The 19,011-nt window shown below is 39.6% G+C and overlaps 1 protein-coding gene across 1 annotated transcript in view; it reads left to right on the top strand.

Annotated features, from left to right (window-relative positions):
* Positions 1-19,011, top strand: part of SLC1A3 (solute carrier family 1 member 3) — a 78,169-nt gene that overhangs the window by 8,533 nt on the left and 50,625 nt on the right. The window contains exon 3 of the mRNA XM_019737239.2: positions 12,239-12,376. Coding sequence (XP_019592798.1) covers positions 12,239-12,376 — 138 coding nt within the window. The remainder of the gene's footprint in view (positions 1-12,238; positions 12,377-19,011) is intronic.

Below are 19,011 nucleotides of genomic sequence, written 5' to 3'. Positions count from 1 at the left end.
ACTGAGCAGGCAATTTCAAATTTGTTTCTCTTTCAAATAGGTAATCAAATAAGCAGGTGTATTGAGAACAATTACCTGCAGCAATGACACCTTCCATTATTGCAGTGGCACAGTTTCTAAAGCTCTGTCCCATTGTACCACACTCTAGCAGTGTAAGCCCAGGGCCAGTCCGTCCCCTTCTGAATAGCATCTGCAAATGTCTGGAATGCAGCTGAGAAAGCACTGAGAGTCTAAAGTCCTGGTTACAGACCCAGCTCTGCCATCAACTAACTCAGTTTATGATTTAGGACAAATCTCTGAGCCTCAGATTTTTTTCATCAGTGAAGTACATTTGCTTCCAACTCCACATTCTATTATTTAAAGTCTAGTTTGCCTTCTTCTAAAGCAGAATATGTGGAATAAGATACACATGTATTTTCTTTCCAGTTCATGATGCTATACAATTTTAAAGACCTTTTTCCTATCGTGATTGTCTCCTAACCCATCCTAGCCAGTCTCTCCAACTGAACAAGCAACCTCCTTCTCTTGGTTTGAATTCTTGAGGACTGTCTGTTTCCAGACTCTGGATGTGATGATCAATGTTTCCTCACCAATGTTTGAGGACACAAGTGAGGCCCACCTCTGCAGAAGCCACCTCTGCCTTTTTGTCTTCTGCCCACCTCTCATAAATCAGAAGAGGAAAATCGTGGGCCTTTGTTTTCAGTATAGAGTAAACAAGGTTGTGAAGCGCCTACGCTGCTTGGAAGAGGCAACTGGAATTTAAGCACCATCTTTTCCAAGTTGTACATTCCAGGTGTTGGAGTACTTGATATTTATGGAACACTGGGGTGCTATCACTCATCAGCTATTTGGTCTGGCAGCTAAGTGAGCTATAGCATTGCTGTGAGATGCGGAAACACACAGAACACTCAGGACACAAAGGTTAGCCGCTGTGCTCACCGAGGATAAAATGAGGCATTTTACGTCAAGTATTGGCACTCCAGAGCTCCATTGCCCAGAGCTCCTTCCCTACACCAAGAATACTCAAGTGGTTTTGAAACCAAAAGAGAATTAAAACCCCAAAACTAGGTAAAGAAAGATATACCCTGGATGAATTGAGATAAAGTGGGGGAAAGGCACTCCTTTTTTTCTCTGTGTATCATATCAGAGATTCGAAGGTGAACTTAGGAACAGCGAGTTGAAAAGCACACTTAAGTTTTGAATTTCAAGACCAGTTTCTGTCTCCAGAGAGAGCCACTCCATTCTTCTGGTCCCCAAAGAGACTTCTCCAGTTCTCCAACCATGATTCCAGGCCACAGACTGCTGCTGCTTCCCAGAGAGAAAACAGTGGGCTATTAGTGACAGACTTTGTGTCCCGAATCTTGTAAGATGAAGCTCATTTATCCCTAATGAGAGTAGAGATGGACAATTGCTGCCCTTCTCACCCTGAAAAGATGACCCCTGCTTTTAGACATATTGCATCACTTGAAATTCCATCTTGAAAGCAAGGAAGGCAAAACCCCAGGGATACATGCGCTCACTGGTGTCTTCAGCTCATTGATGAATGTTACGGTAAAGGCGTCAAGAAGAAAATGACGAGTCTTTTAAGAGACGGCCTCTGACTGAAGTTGTCTTCTTATCTGTTTGTTTATTTTTGTGTTCTTAGGTTTGCTTTTTTTGAAGCAACTGAAGTAGTCATGGAAACAAAGCTGAGATTCAGTAAACTTCCCGGGGCTTTGCAGGTTCTGGCATTGCTTTACACACGCATGTTACCTCTGCCGAGTGGTTCACACCATGAGCTTTCAGTTTTCGTAGCCTCGGAACTCCAAGGGCTAATTGACTGAAGTGCCACATGAGCCCATAATGATTGAGTTCAAAGTTTTTTTCAGATTCACTTCCTTTTCTCCAGAAAAGGAGCTGTTTCGTCAGAAAGTGATCCATTTACTATCCATCTGAGCACAGCTAATGATTTTCCTCTTCATTGCCCCGATTAAGTAAACTCATTGTGAAAGCAAATTAAAGCGGAATTGAGGAGAAACCAACCCAGACCCAAAGTGACTTTTTAAAAAGCATCTAGGAGAAAAGATGTGGAATAGAATTCAGTAAGATTTTCTTATACTTGTGGGCCATTTTTCTGCTTATCTATTTTATTATTTTACTTGTGAAGTAAATAAATTTATACTGCCCCAAATCAAAAAGTACAAAAGGGTATGGAGTGAAAGTATTCCACCCACCCATGTTTCCCAGGGATCCAGTTTACCCTTCATCAGTTTCTTGTATGCCTTTAGAGTTATTTTATGAGCATAAAAATAAATACATATTTATTGTTTTGCCTTTTGTATACAAGTGGTAGCATAGTGTATATAGTCCACTTCGCACCTTGCTTATTTCACCTCACAATATTTCTTGGCTATCATTCCTATGAGCACATAAAAGCACCCCCCATTCTCCCCTGGGGCTGCATTGTGTGAGTGTACCATAATGCATTTAAGTAATTCCCAATCGATGGACGCTCAGGTTGTCTCCAACCCTTAGATATTATTTTTTAAACGGTGTAATGAATGCTCTTGTATAAAAGTTAATTTCACCCAGGTAAAGTGTATCTGTGAGATACATCCCTAGAAATGAAATTGCTGAGACTAAGTGTACACACATTGGTAATTTTGACAGGTATTGCTAATTTATACCCCATAGAGGTTGTAATTTACTTTCCCAAACTGTGGGATTTAAAAAGAGTTTGCCACACTTCTGCCACTGCCAGAAGTCCAGATAAGTGGACTTTTCCATTTGCATGGGCTGGCAAGCATATGACAGACAAGCAAAAGGCGTAAGGGGAACTTAGAAAATTGTACATATATTTCACTTCCAATTTCTACTCACTCAGAACAGTAATTTTTTTTCCAGAAAGGAAGGCAACAGCTTCTGATGATTTTAGTTTCTGTTTCTAAAATAGATTATTTTAAATGACAGTGGATTGGACCTTTCAAAGACCTGTAGGATCATTTGTAAATTAAATTACCGGTCTACATAGCCTAGGTTAGTGCGATTTTAGGAAGAGAGCACCAGGCTTTTCACAATTGCAGGGTTCTTCTGATACAGTGGTCTCTCAGAGTTGCAAACCATGTGGACTCAAGTCTGCATCTGCACCTTGCTTGGTCACTGGTCACCGGGTAGTTTCATCGGGACACCACTGGTAGAACAAGGCTGGAGCAGGTATTTCCCACCTCCAGCGACAGGAAATACCAAAGGACAAAAGACTGAGCCCAGCCAAGGTCCAAATCTCTGAAGGATGTGGGAACAGAGGAGTGGGGGAGGGTGGAGAAGTTGCCTCAAACAGTAACTTCTCACCAGGAAATATCTGGAAGTTGGGGCTGAAACAAAAGAACAGGGACCAGCATACCCCTTGGGCAGGTAATTCACCATTCTGCTCTTGCCCTCTTTGTAAAATCAAGCTAGTAGAACTTTATGTCCACCAGCTTCATTCGGCCGGCATAAGACAGACTATGACTTCTCCAAGATTGGCTACAATGTAGCCAAGTTCTGAAATAGAAACTTTTATTTGCTCTCGCAAACAATTATGTATTGCATACCTATCATTATACCTATAATGGCAAAATTGATAAAGCATTTTTGATAAAGATTTCATATACATTATCAAGGATTTTAGAATTCATTAGAAGAAACAAGATTGAATTCATATAAAGCAGCTAAGATTTATAATGCTTTTTGGTTTACATGGTTCCCTTAGACTCAGAACATTTAACTGAGAATACTAAAGTTCAAGGGGATCTTAGATACTACATGTTCTGATCGATCCTTCCCATTTTTCAGTTAAAAGAAAAAAAAAAAAGAGGCCCAAAGAGACTGTGTGATGTGAAGATACGGGGTGTGGAAACAGGCAGATCAAAGTTTGAAACCCCACTCTGCCAACACCACTTAATGGCCACATGACCTTGGACAAATGGCTCATTCTCTCTAGGGCTCAGTCGCCTCTTGTATGAGATGCTGATATTAAATCCTGCAGGTTAGATATAAAGATTTAATCATTGAAGAGAAGTATCTACTGACATAAGTTACTGGCAATATCAGGCCCAGAAACCTCATCTCTGACTCAGTCCGTGATCTTTCTACATCATCACACCTGCTGTTCCTCAGACTCAAAAAACCTGCCTCGTGAGAGCACCAGGGATCAGGAGCCATCACTCCTATGCTAGGAATCTCGAAATCTAAGCATCAGAGAAATCATGATTCAGTCAAGAACCAGTTTCACAGATCATGAGAGAGAAATCACAGTTTGGAAATCACTACCCACATTTTCCTAAGGGTAGTCTCCTATGCTCATGGAGGGCAGTAGGGAATAAGATTTACTGTGGAACAAAGTGATTCCTCCATCCAGGAAACTGTTCGACACCAGCTGGGGGCCAGGCGGTGATGAGTACTAATCATCTGAAAGAGAATAAGTCATCCTCTTTGTTCATTCATTCAATAATATATTGAGCACCTGCTATGTGCCGGGACATGTTTTAAGGGTTTAATACACATCAGTGCACAAAACTGGGGGGGTGGGGGGGAACCTGATCTCATGGAGCTTATATTTTAGCAGGCAGAGACAACAATAAGCATACTAAGTTGGAAAATTATATTGTATTTTGGAAGGCGATAAGACCTACTGAAACAAATAAAGCCAGATAAGGGAGAAGAAAGTTCAGGGTAGGCCTTATTAAGAAATTGCCGTTTGAGCTAAGTCTTAAAGGAAGTGAACCTTGTGATATCTGGGAAGAGTGTTCTAGGCAGAGGGAAGAGTGTTCCAGCCCAAGGGTCATAAAGTGGGAACTTGTCTAAGGTGACAGAGGAACAACAAGTAGGCAAATGTTGAAAGAGAGAGAGGCAAAGGCGAGAGGAGTAGGAGATGGGTTCTAAGTATGTGGAGCTACGGGAGCAGGCCAGGTGCAGCCATTGCATGGCCTTAGGCTTTTACTCCCCGTCAGATGGGAAGCCAGTGGAGAGAACCGAGAGGAGTGATATTGACCTAGGTTTTGAAATGGTCCTTCTGGGTATTATGCTGGGAATAGATTGTAGAGCGTCCAAAGTGGAAGAATGGAAACCAGTTAGAAGGCTACTGTAGTAATCTGGGCGAGAAGGAGGGTGACACTTAAATCCTAGAGCCTTCTTTGTTTATATTTGGGGGGTGGGGGGACCTGAGGCTGAGGGACGGTCACATAGAGAGTTCAAGGTAGGGCTAGGACTAGAATCCCAACATCACTCATTCACCAAACACCCAGAGAGCATCTTCTCTATCGATGTGTCTACCCCACAGGAGAAGCAGCTTGGTGAGGACTACAGGTTAGAAAACTCCTAACCACCCTCTCCTGCTCACTTATGACCTGTTACCTTGCTTCCAACCAACAAAATATGGCAAAGGTGATGGATGTCATTCCTGTGATTTTGTTATGTCATACATTAAATCTAATACATTACATCTAATGATTGCTGTAACTTTGAGAAAGTAGTACTAAGTTTTTGTTTGTTTTGTTACAAAAATGAAAAAATTCTTAGCTGGGAAATAGTATTTTGTCATGTAAAACCAGTGATGCACTATCAAAAATATTTGATACTGTTATTTCCTTGAGCCATCTCTCATATACGTGGCCAGCGTGATCCCCTTTCTGGCTAAAGATCTATAGGCAAGCTTTTCCTGAGTATGTCTTTGAATATCCTTTGACTGGTTTGCTGTGTAAATGCTAGAAGAGCTCCTTGGCCCATCGTGGGTGGGCATTTGGTAGATTTCTTATGAACAGCATCATGTGAGGTCTCAAGATCAATGCCACTATTACTTTTAGATTCTCGCCTGGCATCTGCCCTCGTTTGGGGAATCATCTCGTTTTCTTTTTCATTCTGAGTAATAATTCTAGAAGGCTTTGTTCTGCCAATTTGTTCATGACAAAGTTTGGAGATGAGGCAGGAACTTCGTAAAATTTTACTCCAGCATTTACCAAAAGATAAATTGGGTGATTTGGTCCAAATTTCACGTCAAATTTTGCCTCCTTCTTTTACTCTGAAGTATTTTCTGGCTTTTTAATATGTTCCATATTTTTTTCAGATTAAATATGGACCAGTTTCTTAAAATAGGTCTCTGGCTTTTAACTTGTGTGTGTTTGGCTTTCAAAAGCAAGCCTGTGGTGTGTTCTCTCCGAGGTTCCAGTGCACACATTGTCTCAGTTTAGAAAGCAAAGTGATATTTAATCTTCCAAAGGAGTGTTTGTTGTATAGACTCCCCAGGGGAAACAGTGAACCCCCAAAGGACTCCCTTCTTGAGCTCTCCACATCAGGACAGAAAAAGTGTTTAAATAAAAATACATCGCTGTTCATAGGACTCAACCAGCAGAGATAATTTTGATCACCTAAAGCATTCCAGTTAAAATATTTCCTAGACTCCAGAAATCTTGTTAAAATATTAAAACAGGAATGATAAAAGAGTGTTGACTGAGACTGAGCAATCTGGATAATGCTCGCGACATCTACGTATTACATAATGTCACCAAGATGGAAACTTCGCCAAGTTTGCTTCAGCCCTAACAAATCCTGTTGGGAAGTCATTCTGATTATCATTGTTATTTTTGCAGAGAAATCAATAATAAAACATCTGTTCTTTTGCACTAAAGATCTGGTGGCCATAAAGGCTTTTATTAACTCTGGGAACATCCAATCGATGTGCTACAAATAAGTACCCACTAATGGAGCTCAGCTCTGCAGAGGCAATGAGCTGCTTTACGGAAGGGAAGCAGGCCTCCCCCACCCTGCTGCCTCTTGAATTGATCTGAAGGGCAGAGTGTAGGAGGCTCTGAGAAGCCTGTGCATCAGGCTGTGAGAACGTGTTTCAAGGAAGGAGCTTTTTTCATTGCTGGGCTAGAATGTAATCAGAAACCTGAACTGCTTACCCAAAAAAGCAGTCTTTGCATTCAGAGCATTTCCTCTTGATTTGACTCTGATAGCTGGCTGGCCTTATCACCCTGGCTTCAGCCCTAACGCTGCCTGTCACAGCAGAAAGCTGAAGAAAAATGTCTTTTGTTTATTCATTCAACAACTGAATTGGAAAATGCTAGATGTTGACCTCATTAAGTACAACTAACAAAACCTTTCCCCAACTTAAGCTCCACATTTAGTTAACATAATTCAAAATAGACTGAAAAGGTAGGCAAAATATTGTATATTAACTTAGGCCTTTAAATTAGTACCATGGCCATTGAGAGGCCATGAGTGCAGCATAGTGGGTAAAAGTCTGGGGCCTGGGTGTGAAGACTTCCTCAGCCACTCCCCTTGCCTGGGGGAAGTAAACTGACCCCTCTTTACATCGACCATGGCTCCAACCTATACCATTTGTGTGGTTTTGGCAGTTTACCTGCCCTCTTATGACACTGGTTCGTTATCTGTGAATTGTGGGTATTACTAGTCCTGGCCTCCATGGTATTTGTGAGTCACTGTGCTTGTGAGGGCTTGACATCTTGCATGTAGTGAAGACTGTTAGCTGTTGTCATTAAGCATGGGAACCTGAGGCCTGTTTGGGTTTTTAAAAAACTTTTATTTATTTAAATGTGTCTTTCTAGGACCCATCAGCTCCAAGTCAAGTAGTTGTTTCAATCTAGTTGTGGAGGGCACAGCTCACAATGGCCCACATGGGGATCGAACCGGCGACCTTGTTGTTAAGAGCACCGCGCTCTAACCAACTGAGATAACCGTTGGCCACCCCTGAAGCATGTTTTTTATGTAATGTCCTTCTCACTGTTGTTACTGATGGTTTCCAAGAATTAAAATCTGTGCCATGGAGGAAAAGAAGCAGGCTATTTTAATGAATAAATTTGAAATAAGTTTAGTTAAATCATTCCATAAAAAGGGACTTAGTGTAACCATTTTAAACAGTGACCTGGTACAAATAATTTTGAGTAGAACCTGTGATGGGTTGAAAGAAGTGCTGGGTGCCTCCAGGACATCTGTAGCATACCCAAGATTATTACTCAAATGCTTCTACGATTTAGGGGTTAGAGATGGTGAAGACCCAGGAGCCAGACTCATTGGAGAATTTGATCACCTTAAACATTCCAGTTAAGATATTTCCTAGATTCCCAGGCCCAGGCTGCAAGGATGTGTTTGTGTTTGAGAGGCATTAACATGTGGTAGAAAGGGCACTGAGCTTTGTTTAGAATCCCTCTTACTAGCTCTGTAACCCTGAGCAGGTTAACTAACTTCTGAGCTTCAGTGTCTTCACCTTGAAACTAGACATGGTAATATCTGCCTCATAAAGTTGTCATGAGGATCGTGCCACCATTAACATGAAGTCAGGGCTCGGTCAGTTGTCCCCTTCCCCAATGTGACCTCTTCTCCAAGAGTAGAAATGGCTCGCTTGGTAAACCCAGAGAGAGTAAACAGACCAAAGCGGAGTCAGGGATAACACTGATTCCTCTAAACAACTCCTGTCTTCAAAGCATTAACCTAAAACTATACCTTATCAATAAATGATGTGTCCTCTCTGCTATGCCTACTATAAAGAAGAGTTTTTAGGAAATGTGGGTTCTGCATTGGAGAATATAAAGAAACTGAGACATTCTAGTAGCTGATGCCGGGACTAAGCTTCCAAGCAAGACCAGCTTGTTGACTGGAAGGAGATGAAAGAAAAGTATCACCACCTCTTGAGACTTTGCCTCCCTGACTGTCTTGCTGTTGCCCTGTTAAATATGTATTTGGCAGATTGGAGAGTTAAGAGATTTAACTTCACACAGTGCCCAGAATCCATTCACGGAGCCAGCTTACTTTATCTCCTAACACATAGGTAGATGAAAATTGGTTGCCCTGAGTAAATGCAGGGTTTGATGGGGACGGAGGAGAGAAGGTACACGGAGCACCCAGGGAGGGAAAGAGGCTGGACACAGCTGGTGTGGTTGCAGAGAGGAGAGGAGAGTCAGTGTAGGCACACATTAGACTTCGGGGCATGGGATCAGGTGCCCCTAGTATTTAGAAAAAACAATCCCTTCCTTCATTACACTGACTTTCTCTTGCTTTTAGAAACTGCATCATTGGTAGAGCAGCTATTCTGCCAATTTTTTAAATCTAAATTGTAACTTAAATAGGTTTTATGGACTAGCCTGGATCCCACCCACCCTTCGAAATGTTGTGTACAAGTAAATATATTTCTAATAACAGCCAACTTAGAGATGACCTTGTCAAACCAAACCTGGTCTTAAAGTTTTACTTGAAGGATATTTAAAATTCCTAATAGTTTGATATGTTCAAATTCCAAATGACCAAATGAGTTTCCTGTGTTTACTGTGCATATTTTTTGTTATAATTGAGTGACAAAAGTTAAAATGCATTTAAATAAAGATCAGAAAACATAATCAATTCCAGTGAAATTATATTTGACTAGAAGTAAATTTTATAAATATCTATTATAAGATGAAGCACTTATCTCAGTGTGACTTGGCCTTTATATGAATAAGGAAGAAAGGTCTAGATATAACCAGAGTCTTTTATTATTCCTACATGCTTCTGTGCTTCTGTGTTGAAAAATACACACTGAAAATTGGAATTAAATGCCTTACCCTAACTTAAGCTCCAGGAAGAGTAAAGGTTCAATATTTTAAAACAAAGCAAGCAAACAAAAAAGGAAAAATGAGTTAAAGATTTATTAAACTTGGGTAGGGGAGGGAAATTAAAGTTTATAACTCTTGAGGAAAATAGCTAATATAAATTTTATAAAAATGCAAAACGCTTGTATATTTTGAAGTAATAATATATGGCAAGCAAATTAGAAAAATAGTTTTAGCAAATATTATGTTACACATAGGCAAAGTGTGATTATCTTTATTACATAAAGAATCTAAACCAAATACATACACACATATACATAAACTCTTAAATTATTAGGACTTAGAAAATGCTTGGAGAAAATACAATTGGGAGAAACGGTCGATATCATTAGATATTAAGTAAATTAAAAGGAAAATAAAAACACATACTATTTACTCATCACATTCATAAATTTTGCTTGTTTTAACACATTTTTATGATAATGCTCCTTGAGGTACAGAAAATAAAAGGCCTTCTCATTCACTAATGGAGCATTAAACTGCTGGGCCAACCCATTGGGAAAGCAATTTGATAACACGAATTGAAGTGGTCATATTCTTTAATGCACTGGTTTGCTTTCTCTAAACTACACTAAAAAAAAATATTCCTACATGGAAAACAACCTTCATATATTCATCATGGTGTTTTTTTTAAAAAGTGAAAAATACTGAACAACCTAAGTGTTCAACAATAAAGGAAGTATTAAGTAAATTTAATTCAATCATTAATCTGATATCATGAGGCCTAAAAGTGAAGTTTATGTTGACCATATATGGAAAAGTATATTCTACGTGATTTCCATATATTTAACTCTGTATAGGAACATTCTGGAAAGAAACTCACTGAAGCACTGACAGTGGTTGTCTTTGCTCTACTGAAGAGGCAGGAAGTATGTGAAGTGGTCAAGAATGTGAGATCTGAGTCCAAATTGCCTGAGTTTAAATCCTGGCTCTGTCAACTTGTGTAGCTACCAGTATTTGACTCTACTATTGAGTAGCTATTGCAATCGGGCAAATTTTAAGTTCACTGTGATTAGATTTTTACCTCAGTAAATTGGTGGTAAAATAGTACCTACCTCCTGGGGTTTTTGTGAGGATTAAATTTACTAACACTGTAAACCATGCCTGGCATATATTGATACTAAGAGCTCAGTAAGCATTAGCAGTTTGCTACTTAAGTGGTAGAACCAATATGGGCAGACTTTTGCCTACACTTTTCTACATTTTCCAAATCAACCTTTCTCTCTTCAACATATTACTATTACATTAGGAAAAAGCAATAAATATTTTCCTGAAGGCCCTAAAAACTGGATTTAGACTCTCAATTGGAATATCACAGTTAGGTAATCAAAGAATAGATACCTCATGGTTGCTGAGACCCAAGAGTTGAAATTGGAGTTGAGTGACAATTGAAGTGAACTTCATGTCCCATTTCATAAGAGAAGAAGCCCATTTCATAACAAGTTAGGATGATTCAGTTTCCTTAAAGGATTGCTTGCATCCTTTGGAAAACTTGTGTCTACAATGTTTTCTTCCCTTCCCCCAAATCTGTCTTCTAGATAACTCAGTTCTTCTCTATAACTCATACATTTTAGGAATAGCTGGGCAAAAAAAAAATTGAAAATACAGAGGGTGACAAAAACATGTATACACATTTTAAGAAAGGAAAAAACTGTATTAAAATTGTAATACTCGATATATACTGATAACAAAAGATGAATACAAGTCATATGTATACATTTTTTTGGCACCCCCGGTATTTATGATAATGGAATAAGTAAATTTTCTTGGGCAAGGAAAGTAAGTTAGGGAAAGGGAAGAGGCAGTAAATTTATTCAATACCTGTGTTAATTTCCAAACATTTCAAAAGGTAGCATGCCTAATTTGATTTACATATAAAGTTATCATTTTAAAAATATATTTTAAAATTCCAGGAGCAGAAGGGGAAAATTGCTTTCTCTTTTCTCTATTTTCCCCTAAGTTTTCAGGGGAAATTTTTGGGGAAAAAAAAAATCTCTGCTCATTTTGCAATCTTCTCTTGCCAGCAACTAACAAGTCTGTACAATACAGTTGCCAAGGTGATATCAAGACCATGTAAACTGAAAGTGTGGTTACAGGCAGGGAGATGATGAATATGGATTAACAATGTGAACAAGAGGAGGTTTTTTTACTTGGAAAAAGATAAAATTATACTATCCTTTATAAGTGGTTATGCTAGCCGTTCTAACATCTGTTGTTGCAAAAGAACTTTATAATAAGACTTTTATTTTTTTATGGCCTTGTTCATAGATACATGATTTGTCTCCTAGTTATGCCAATCTTTGTAACTCTGTACAGAGCCATGTCCAACTTGGATCCACTGCATTTAAGTTAGACAAAGAAATTTTTCATTTGCTAAAACCAGGAAAAAAATGGTTTCTGTAAGTTCTGCACGAAGCCCTGGATTCAGCCAGACCCTCCCGGGCTAAGCCTGAATATAGGCACCACCCTTGCTCTCACAGCAGCACAAACATTTGCTGCTTAAATAAATTTGCTCCTGTCAGACCGGTGTGATCACCAGCCAAACACTTGCTCATTTTTCTAGGACTGTTACTTCAGTTTCAAAAGAGACAATTTTTCTTCTTTTATTTTTTCCTCAGGTACAATCCTTGGATTTGCCCTCCGACCGTACAGAATGAGCTACCGGGAAGTCAAGTACTTCTCCTTTCCTGGGGAACTTCTGATGAGGATGTTACAGATGCTGGTGTTACCACTTATCATCTCCAGTCTTGTCACAGGTACCATCAGCAGTTTTGTTTAAAGAGTGCTTATTACAAAAGATTGCTTAGAAAAACAAATGCTTTAGGTTTCCGCTGGATGCATGCTCTGTTCTAGAAAAAAGAAAAAGTCCCTTCAAAATGGTGGAAAGGAGGCTTTAGTAATGCATGAATGATTATAACTCGTATTTTACCAATCACAAGAGGAAACGGATTTAAACAACCACGTAATCTGGTCTGCCTCACTATGAAAGAGGTGCCCTGCTAAACACTACACAACCAGCCTTCTCTGACCACGGCCGTATAGTTGACAACAGCGTACAACAGGTCTGTTTTCTCACCCTCTTATCCCACCCAGATAACATCTGGTTGGACAGCCTATTAGCTATTGATGCAAGAATGCTTGTTCTCAGAGCCACCAGGACTTGAGCGGGAGCCTTCTTGGAAGCCTCATCAAGAGGTAATGCCCACAACACATTCACCAACTCTGCTGCCACGGACACTTTATCTTTTCCTGGTGAACCCGCATGATTTCATTTCCTCCTCCAGTGGTCCACACACCCTCATTGCTTTTTACGCTGGTGGGAGAATGGGGAGGGGGTGGGAGATTTTCCCCATCCCGATATTTTGTCAGTTGATACTTGGATTTTCAACAAGTAGAAACTTTGCTGGGTAGGACTCTGTTTTCTATGGCAGTGAGATAACAATTTACTCCTGCATGGGAAATTGGCTGGAGTCGTTGGTATATGTGATTGGTAAATACAAATGGAGCCAAGAGGTTGCAGGAAAATGTTAGTACATTCCTTCCTGCCCACTCTTCTCTTTCCTCACAGCACATCTCTGACTTGGAGAACGAAAGTCCATAGACACTGCCCCAGCAGGATGGTTTCTGGGTCTGTAGCTAAAGCCCAGGACTCAGGTATTCCTGACCCTGTTCCACCCTTGGCTCACTGTGCCCTCTTAGGCGAGTCACTCCACCTATGTGAACTGGCTCTGCACATCTTTTCCCCACCCAGGGAGTTCTCAGGGATATTTATTATCTCCTTTCAAGATCTCTGTGTAATTAAAACTTCATAGTACAACTCAAAAGTCATGGGGCCAGATTCTAACTACCACATGCCTTAGGGGGGCTGGACATTACTTGGACAGAAACTATGTCAGATTTTTTCCTCCGAGCCATAGCGCTCTGCTGGCTTCCACTTGCCCAGGTCTTTAAACAAGTGATTGCATGTGCAGGAAGCTCCCATTGGAGGAAGAACTGCCCATAAAACCATCTTGCAGACAGGAGGGTTTGGCGCACTTGTTTTTGAAACTGGTCTGCCCACCACTGACCAGGGGTGATCATGTCAGTCTCAGTTCTTATTATGGAAGCTAGATCAATGCTGAGGTGAGGGCACAACCTCATTTTATTATCCATGTGCTGCCATTTCTCTGGGAAGCACCTTCTTTGCAGTAAGCACCTAGAGGACAGAACTCATATCTGCCATTTATATTTAGGGGAGCAAGGAGTCCGCCTTCACCATCCCTACTGGCCGGTGTCTGAATTGAGTACCCGCAGTTGTCCTGGACACAGGCTGAGGGGTCCTGGGTTCCTTTATCCTGTCTCTTCAAGGGTGGGCCCAGTGTTTAGAGGTTTCTGCTTGCTGGTCATTGTGCTCAATACCTACTGTTTTACCCTTTCTAAGGGGAAAGCCCCCATTAGGTACAATTTGAGAAAATATTACTTCCCCTTAGTAGTGATCCTAGTGGGCAGTTACCTTGCAGTGAAATTTCCTAATACTTAATACATCAACTTTACTGAAGGAATAAGAGCTTTCGCTGAGTAATTATGCAGGACAAAATACTATGACACAATCCCTTTTGCCTGATTAAGAGGCAATTTGTGGGTAAACCTTGGAGAAATCATCATTTATAATAATGTTAAAGAGAAAGGAATTATAAGCTGCAAGCCACCAATATAGAATGAACTTCTAAAAGGTAACCTAATTGCAAGTTGGGAATGCTGTCACTTAGGACCATTAAGAGAGTGTCAGCTCTTTTCCAGAACTGTGTTAAGACAAGGGGCATAATTATTTAGTTTACCAAGCATCTTTTTAAGGTGTTAGTCTCAAAGCAGTAATTTCCAAGCTACACAGTAATTTAGGTACTTATGACTAATTAGAATGAATGGTTGATTCGATAAGAATTTACTTCAGAGTTTTAAGTACAATGATTCTAAACCACAGCAGGATATGATCCAGTGAGAATGAGAGAGAGGGGTTACTTCTACAAATTGCACACAGCCTTGGAGGATCCCTGTGTGTGTTGAAAGATGTTACTAAAGAATGTGTTGCCTAGGGAGGGACCAAAGTGGGGGTCCACTATTTTAGAATGGAAAAGCAAACTCAAATGCCTCCAGTGGCCAAGCAGGTGACATATATATATAAAACTGCCATTTCAGGCTACTGTTTGTTTTCCTACTTTGATAAAGTCATGGATACAGAGAAATATTTCTCTTCGACAGATGAAGTAACATGGACAAGTGTGATAAGTAGAAAGTGACCCAGCTGCAGAATAGTGTAGACAAAGGGAGGCAAGGAGACTATTGTGACCTTAAAAGTATCAGCTCCAGCCATGTGTCACCAAGGGCCAAGTCTTCTCATTTTTCAAGAGAATCCAGAAATCCAAAAAATTTTAAGAACCTCTAGATTTTACTGTGTTGATACAATTAACACGACAAAAAACTGCAAGCCAAACAAAGCACATCTGCAGGTCCAGTCCAACCCTCAGGCTACCAAAATTAGAACTCAGGTTTGAGTGTCAGTGCAATAATTTACAAGAAATGCACTGATAAACTTGTGCGCTGATCAGGCTATCACTGGGTTTCATAGGTTACCTTATTTCACTATCGACCGTTCCATGCCAAAGTTTAGTTTAACGTGGAGTCAGCTACCAAACACCACATTTATTGCTAAACCAACAGCTATTGGAAACCTTCTCCTCTCCAACTTCTGGGTGTCTCCACATTGTGTCATAGCTGTGCTGGTCTTTTCTGCACCTGACGGGAACCCCGGAAGAAGAGCTCAGAGGGTATGTTTCCATAGAAAGCATTTCCCAATGGGAAAATGCTTGACAAACTTAATGCTCTTCAGTTCGAAAGTCCCAGGATCTGTTCAGACAGAAATTGAAATGGATAAAACCCTTATTGCATTTGTTGTATTAGGCACTTTGTTTTAGGAGACTCTGTACATTTAACTGTCCTAAAGTCACGTTTAAACTCTCAGATATCTAAGGTAGGTTTTTGTCCTTGAAACAACCGTGTTTGTGAGTTGTGGCTCTAAAGCCCCTGCAAACCGTGTTCTCCTTTTCCTGAATTTGACATTCCATTCTTCCCAAACATCCTTGGTGTACATTAGCATTCCAGAAGCTGCCAGAGAGAAGCTGGGAAAAAGCCTAATGGCTAGATTTTGTACTCAAGTACCTTTTCTTTGAACAAGAAAAATATGTCTCTGCCAACACACCACACAATAAAATAGGGGTCTGGCACCAGTTTCTATTGATTTGGTCAGGAAAGTCAGCCAAACTAAATATTTCTTGCCCAAAATATGAGTTTCTTTGGCTGGATTAGCCTGATTAAATTCACTAGATAATAATTAAACTCCTTTTCAAGCTGTGGTGTGTAGTCATAGCTATCACCTCCTCTTTACTTCTGAATCTTTTCAGAAAATTAGTGCTTTCTTCTTTTCTCATGCTAAGTGTACACTCCTCCATCTCCTGAGAGGAAACCTTTTGTATCTCCAGTTTTTTGCAAGGGGGGAGGATCACTTTTGACAAGCAATCACTGTGGAATTGGGCAAATTGTAAGTAAAAGGTCGGTGAGGGGGTCTCAACAGCAACAGTAAAAGTAGCAGTAATGTCTGGAGCCTATGCTAGGGCACACTGGAGGTAGGATTATAACATGTATGAAGTTTATCTTTTAACATTCATTTATTCATTCATCCATTCATTCATTCCTTCATTCATTCATAACTAGTTTTTGAGCGCTTACTGTCAGAGCTGAGCTAGGCACAGAGGATACATGCGTACAAGATGTGTGTTGGGTGCGGAGGGGGAAGCTTCCTCACATGCCTTAAATTATACAATATCTGTAAGCAATTTCCAGTTTCAACTATAAGGGTCTAAGGATGGTCCTCTGTACTCCCAGCAAAAAAAGAGACAATTGAATTAATTTTAAGAACATGATCCCAAATCTGATTTTTTGAATCATGGTATTTCCATCATTTACTGAAAATGTTCTTTAAATCAACCTACTTTTCTTCCAATGCCTCAAATCATTATGGAAAATAGATACCTCCTATTACTTGTCTTGTGAAGGAGATAATAAATTACAAGGTAATGAAAGTCTAGATTGATACTGTTGCCTGCCAAAGGCTCTGAGTGCCTGAAACTAGCTCACTCATTTCAAAAGGGTTGGCGGGGGCGGGGTGAAAAAGTTAGCAAAGTGTTAAATAACACATGAGCACCAAAATAAGACTTTTTCTTCCCTGTAATCCAAAGGATTGAAAGAGAATTTAGAAGAGTGACTTTCTCACCATGTGAATTAAAATTAAGGAGGCGTTTCTGTACCACTAGAATAAATAAATAACCACTATATTTACTCCATTTTGGGAAACACTAATCTAGTCCAACCATCCCTACAAAATCCCTTCCAAGTCATTGTCCAGGTTCTGCCTAAATATTTCCAATGACAAGAGATCTTTGGAATCCATGTGTTCCTGGAAAACTCTTAACAGTTCTTTTTTTCCTTTCTTTCTTTTCTTTTTTTTTGCATCCAAAATGAAACACACACACACACACACACACACACACACAACAAAACAGAATATCAAACAAAACAAAACACCTGCCTGTAATCCCTCCTCCATGTGAGAAGCTTCATAATGTCATATATTCCTTAGGCGACTTCCTTCCAAAATATAGACCAGTGAATTCAGTGGAATATGGGACTTAACTATAGTGAAGCTACCAAGCTGCAATCACCAGCAAAGGGCTCTCTTACCTGAGAAAATGCAAGTAGAGACAATAAAGGACCTCAGAATATGGCCCTTGGCTTAAAAAAAAAATGGCAGTTGCAATAAAAGTGATCCCAAATTTTGTTATTTCATTTAACAGAAGAGGGCAAAAAAATGAGCGAGACAATTCTTAATTCTGGCACATAGTATGTGAAGGGTTTGTTAAGAATTTGCAAAAATGAGAGCCAAAATCACTTAAGAAAATTTTAGTAGTTTAAACTATTCATTGCCATGGCTCTGGTGTATAACTGAGGCCTATTTGAAATACTACAGACACTTATGTACAAGAAAAGAGACAGTAGATTTATTCTCTTTCTCCCACACATACATTTTATTGAAGAAGAAAAAGTCACTATCTTGGTGGGGAGGAGTTTCTTTGGGCCTCCCTTTCATTCTATGTGAAATGAAGGTGATAATGGTACCTATGGTATGGGGTTGTTGTGTGCATTTACACCTGGCACATAGTATCTGCTCAATTATTAGTAGCTATGGACAATAAGAGTAGCAGCAGTAAGATAACTGAAATGAAGAATACACTAGAAGGAATCAATAGCAGATTATATGAAGCAGAAGATGGAGTCAGTGATTTGGTAGACAAGGTAGTAGAAAACATCCAATTGGAACAGCGAAAAGAAAAAAAAAATTTTAATGAGGATAGTTTAAGGGACCTCTTGGATAACATCAAGCATAATATTATTGGCATCATAAGGGTACCAAAAGGAGAAGAGAGAGAGAGCAAGAGATTGATAACCTATTTGAAGAAGTAATGACTGAAAACTTCCCTAACTTGGCAAAGAAATAGACGTACAAGTCCAGAAAGCACAGAGAGTCTCAAACAAGATGAACCCAAACAGCTCCATACAAAAACACATAATTAAAATGCCAAAGCATCTTAAAAACAGCAAGAGAAAAGCAGTTAGTTACCTACAAGGCAGCTCCGATAAGATTGTCAGCTGATTTCTCAACAGAAAGTTTGCAGGCCAGAAGGGATTGGCATGAAATAGTCAAAGTGATGAAATCCAAGGACCTGCAACAAGACTACTCTACCCAACAAGTCTGTCATTTAAAACTGAAAGAGAGATAAAGAGCTTTTCAGACAAGCAAAGGCTAAAGAAGCTCATCACCACTAAATCAGTATTACAAGAAATGTTAAAGGGACTTCTTTAAGAAGAAGGGGAAAAATATGAATAATGAAATGGAAATAACTAGTATACATACCTCTCAATAATCACTTTAAATGTAAATGGATTAATGCTCCCAACAAAAGACATAGAGTAGCTGAATGGATAAAAAACAAAACCTACCATGTTTCCCTGAAAATAAGACCTAGCCAGACCATCAGTTCTAATGCATCTTTTGGAGCAAAAATTAATAAAAGACCCGGTCTTATTTTACTATAAGACCAAGTCATATAATATAATATAATATAATATAATATAATATAATATAATATAATATAATATAATACTGGGTCTTATGTTAATTTTTGCTCCAAAAGACGTATTAGAGCTGATTGCCCAGCTAGGTCCTATTTTGGGGGAAACACGGTAAACAGATGCTGTCTACAGGAGACCCACTTCAGATCTAAAGACACACACCGACTGA

The sequence above is a fragment of the Rhinolophus sinicus genome, linkage group LG03 (assembly GCF_036562045.2).
Source record: "Rhinolophus sinicus isolate RSC01 linkage group LG03, ASM3656204v1, whole genome shotgun sequence".
Classification (NCBI taxonomy): domain Eukaryota; kingdom Metazoa; phylum Chordata; class Mammalia; order Chiroptera; family Rhinolophidae; genus Rhinolophus; species Rhinolophus sinicus.
Note: the sequence above shows the minus strand (reverse complement) of the source record. Positions and strands in the feature narration are given on the sequence as shown.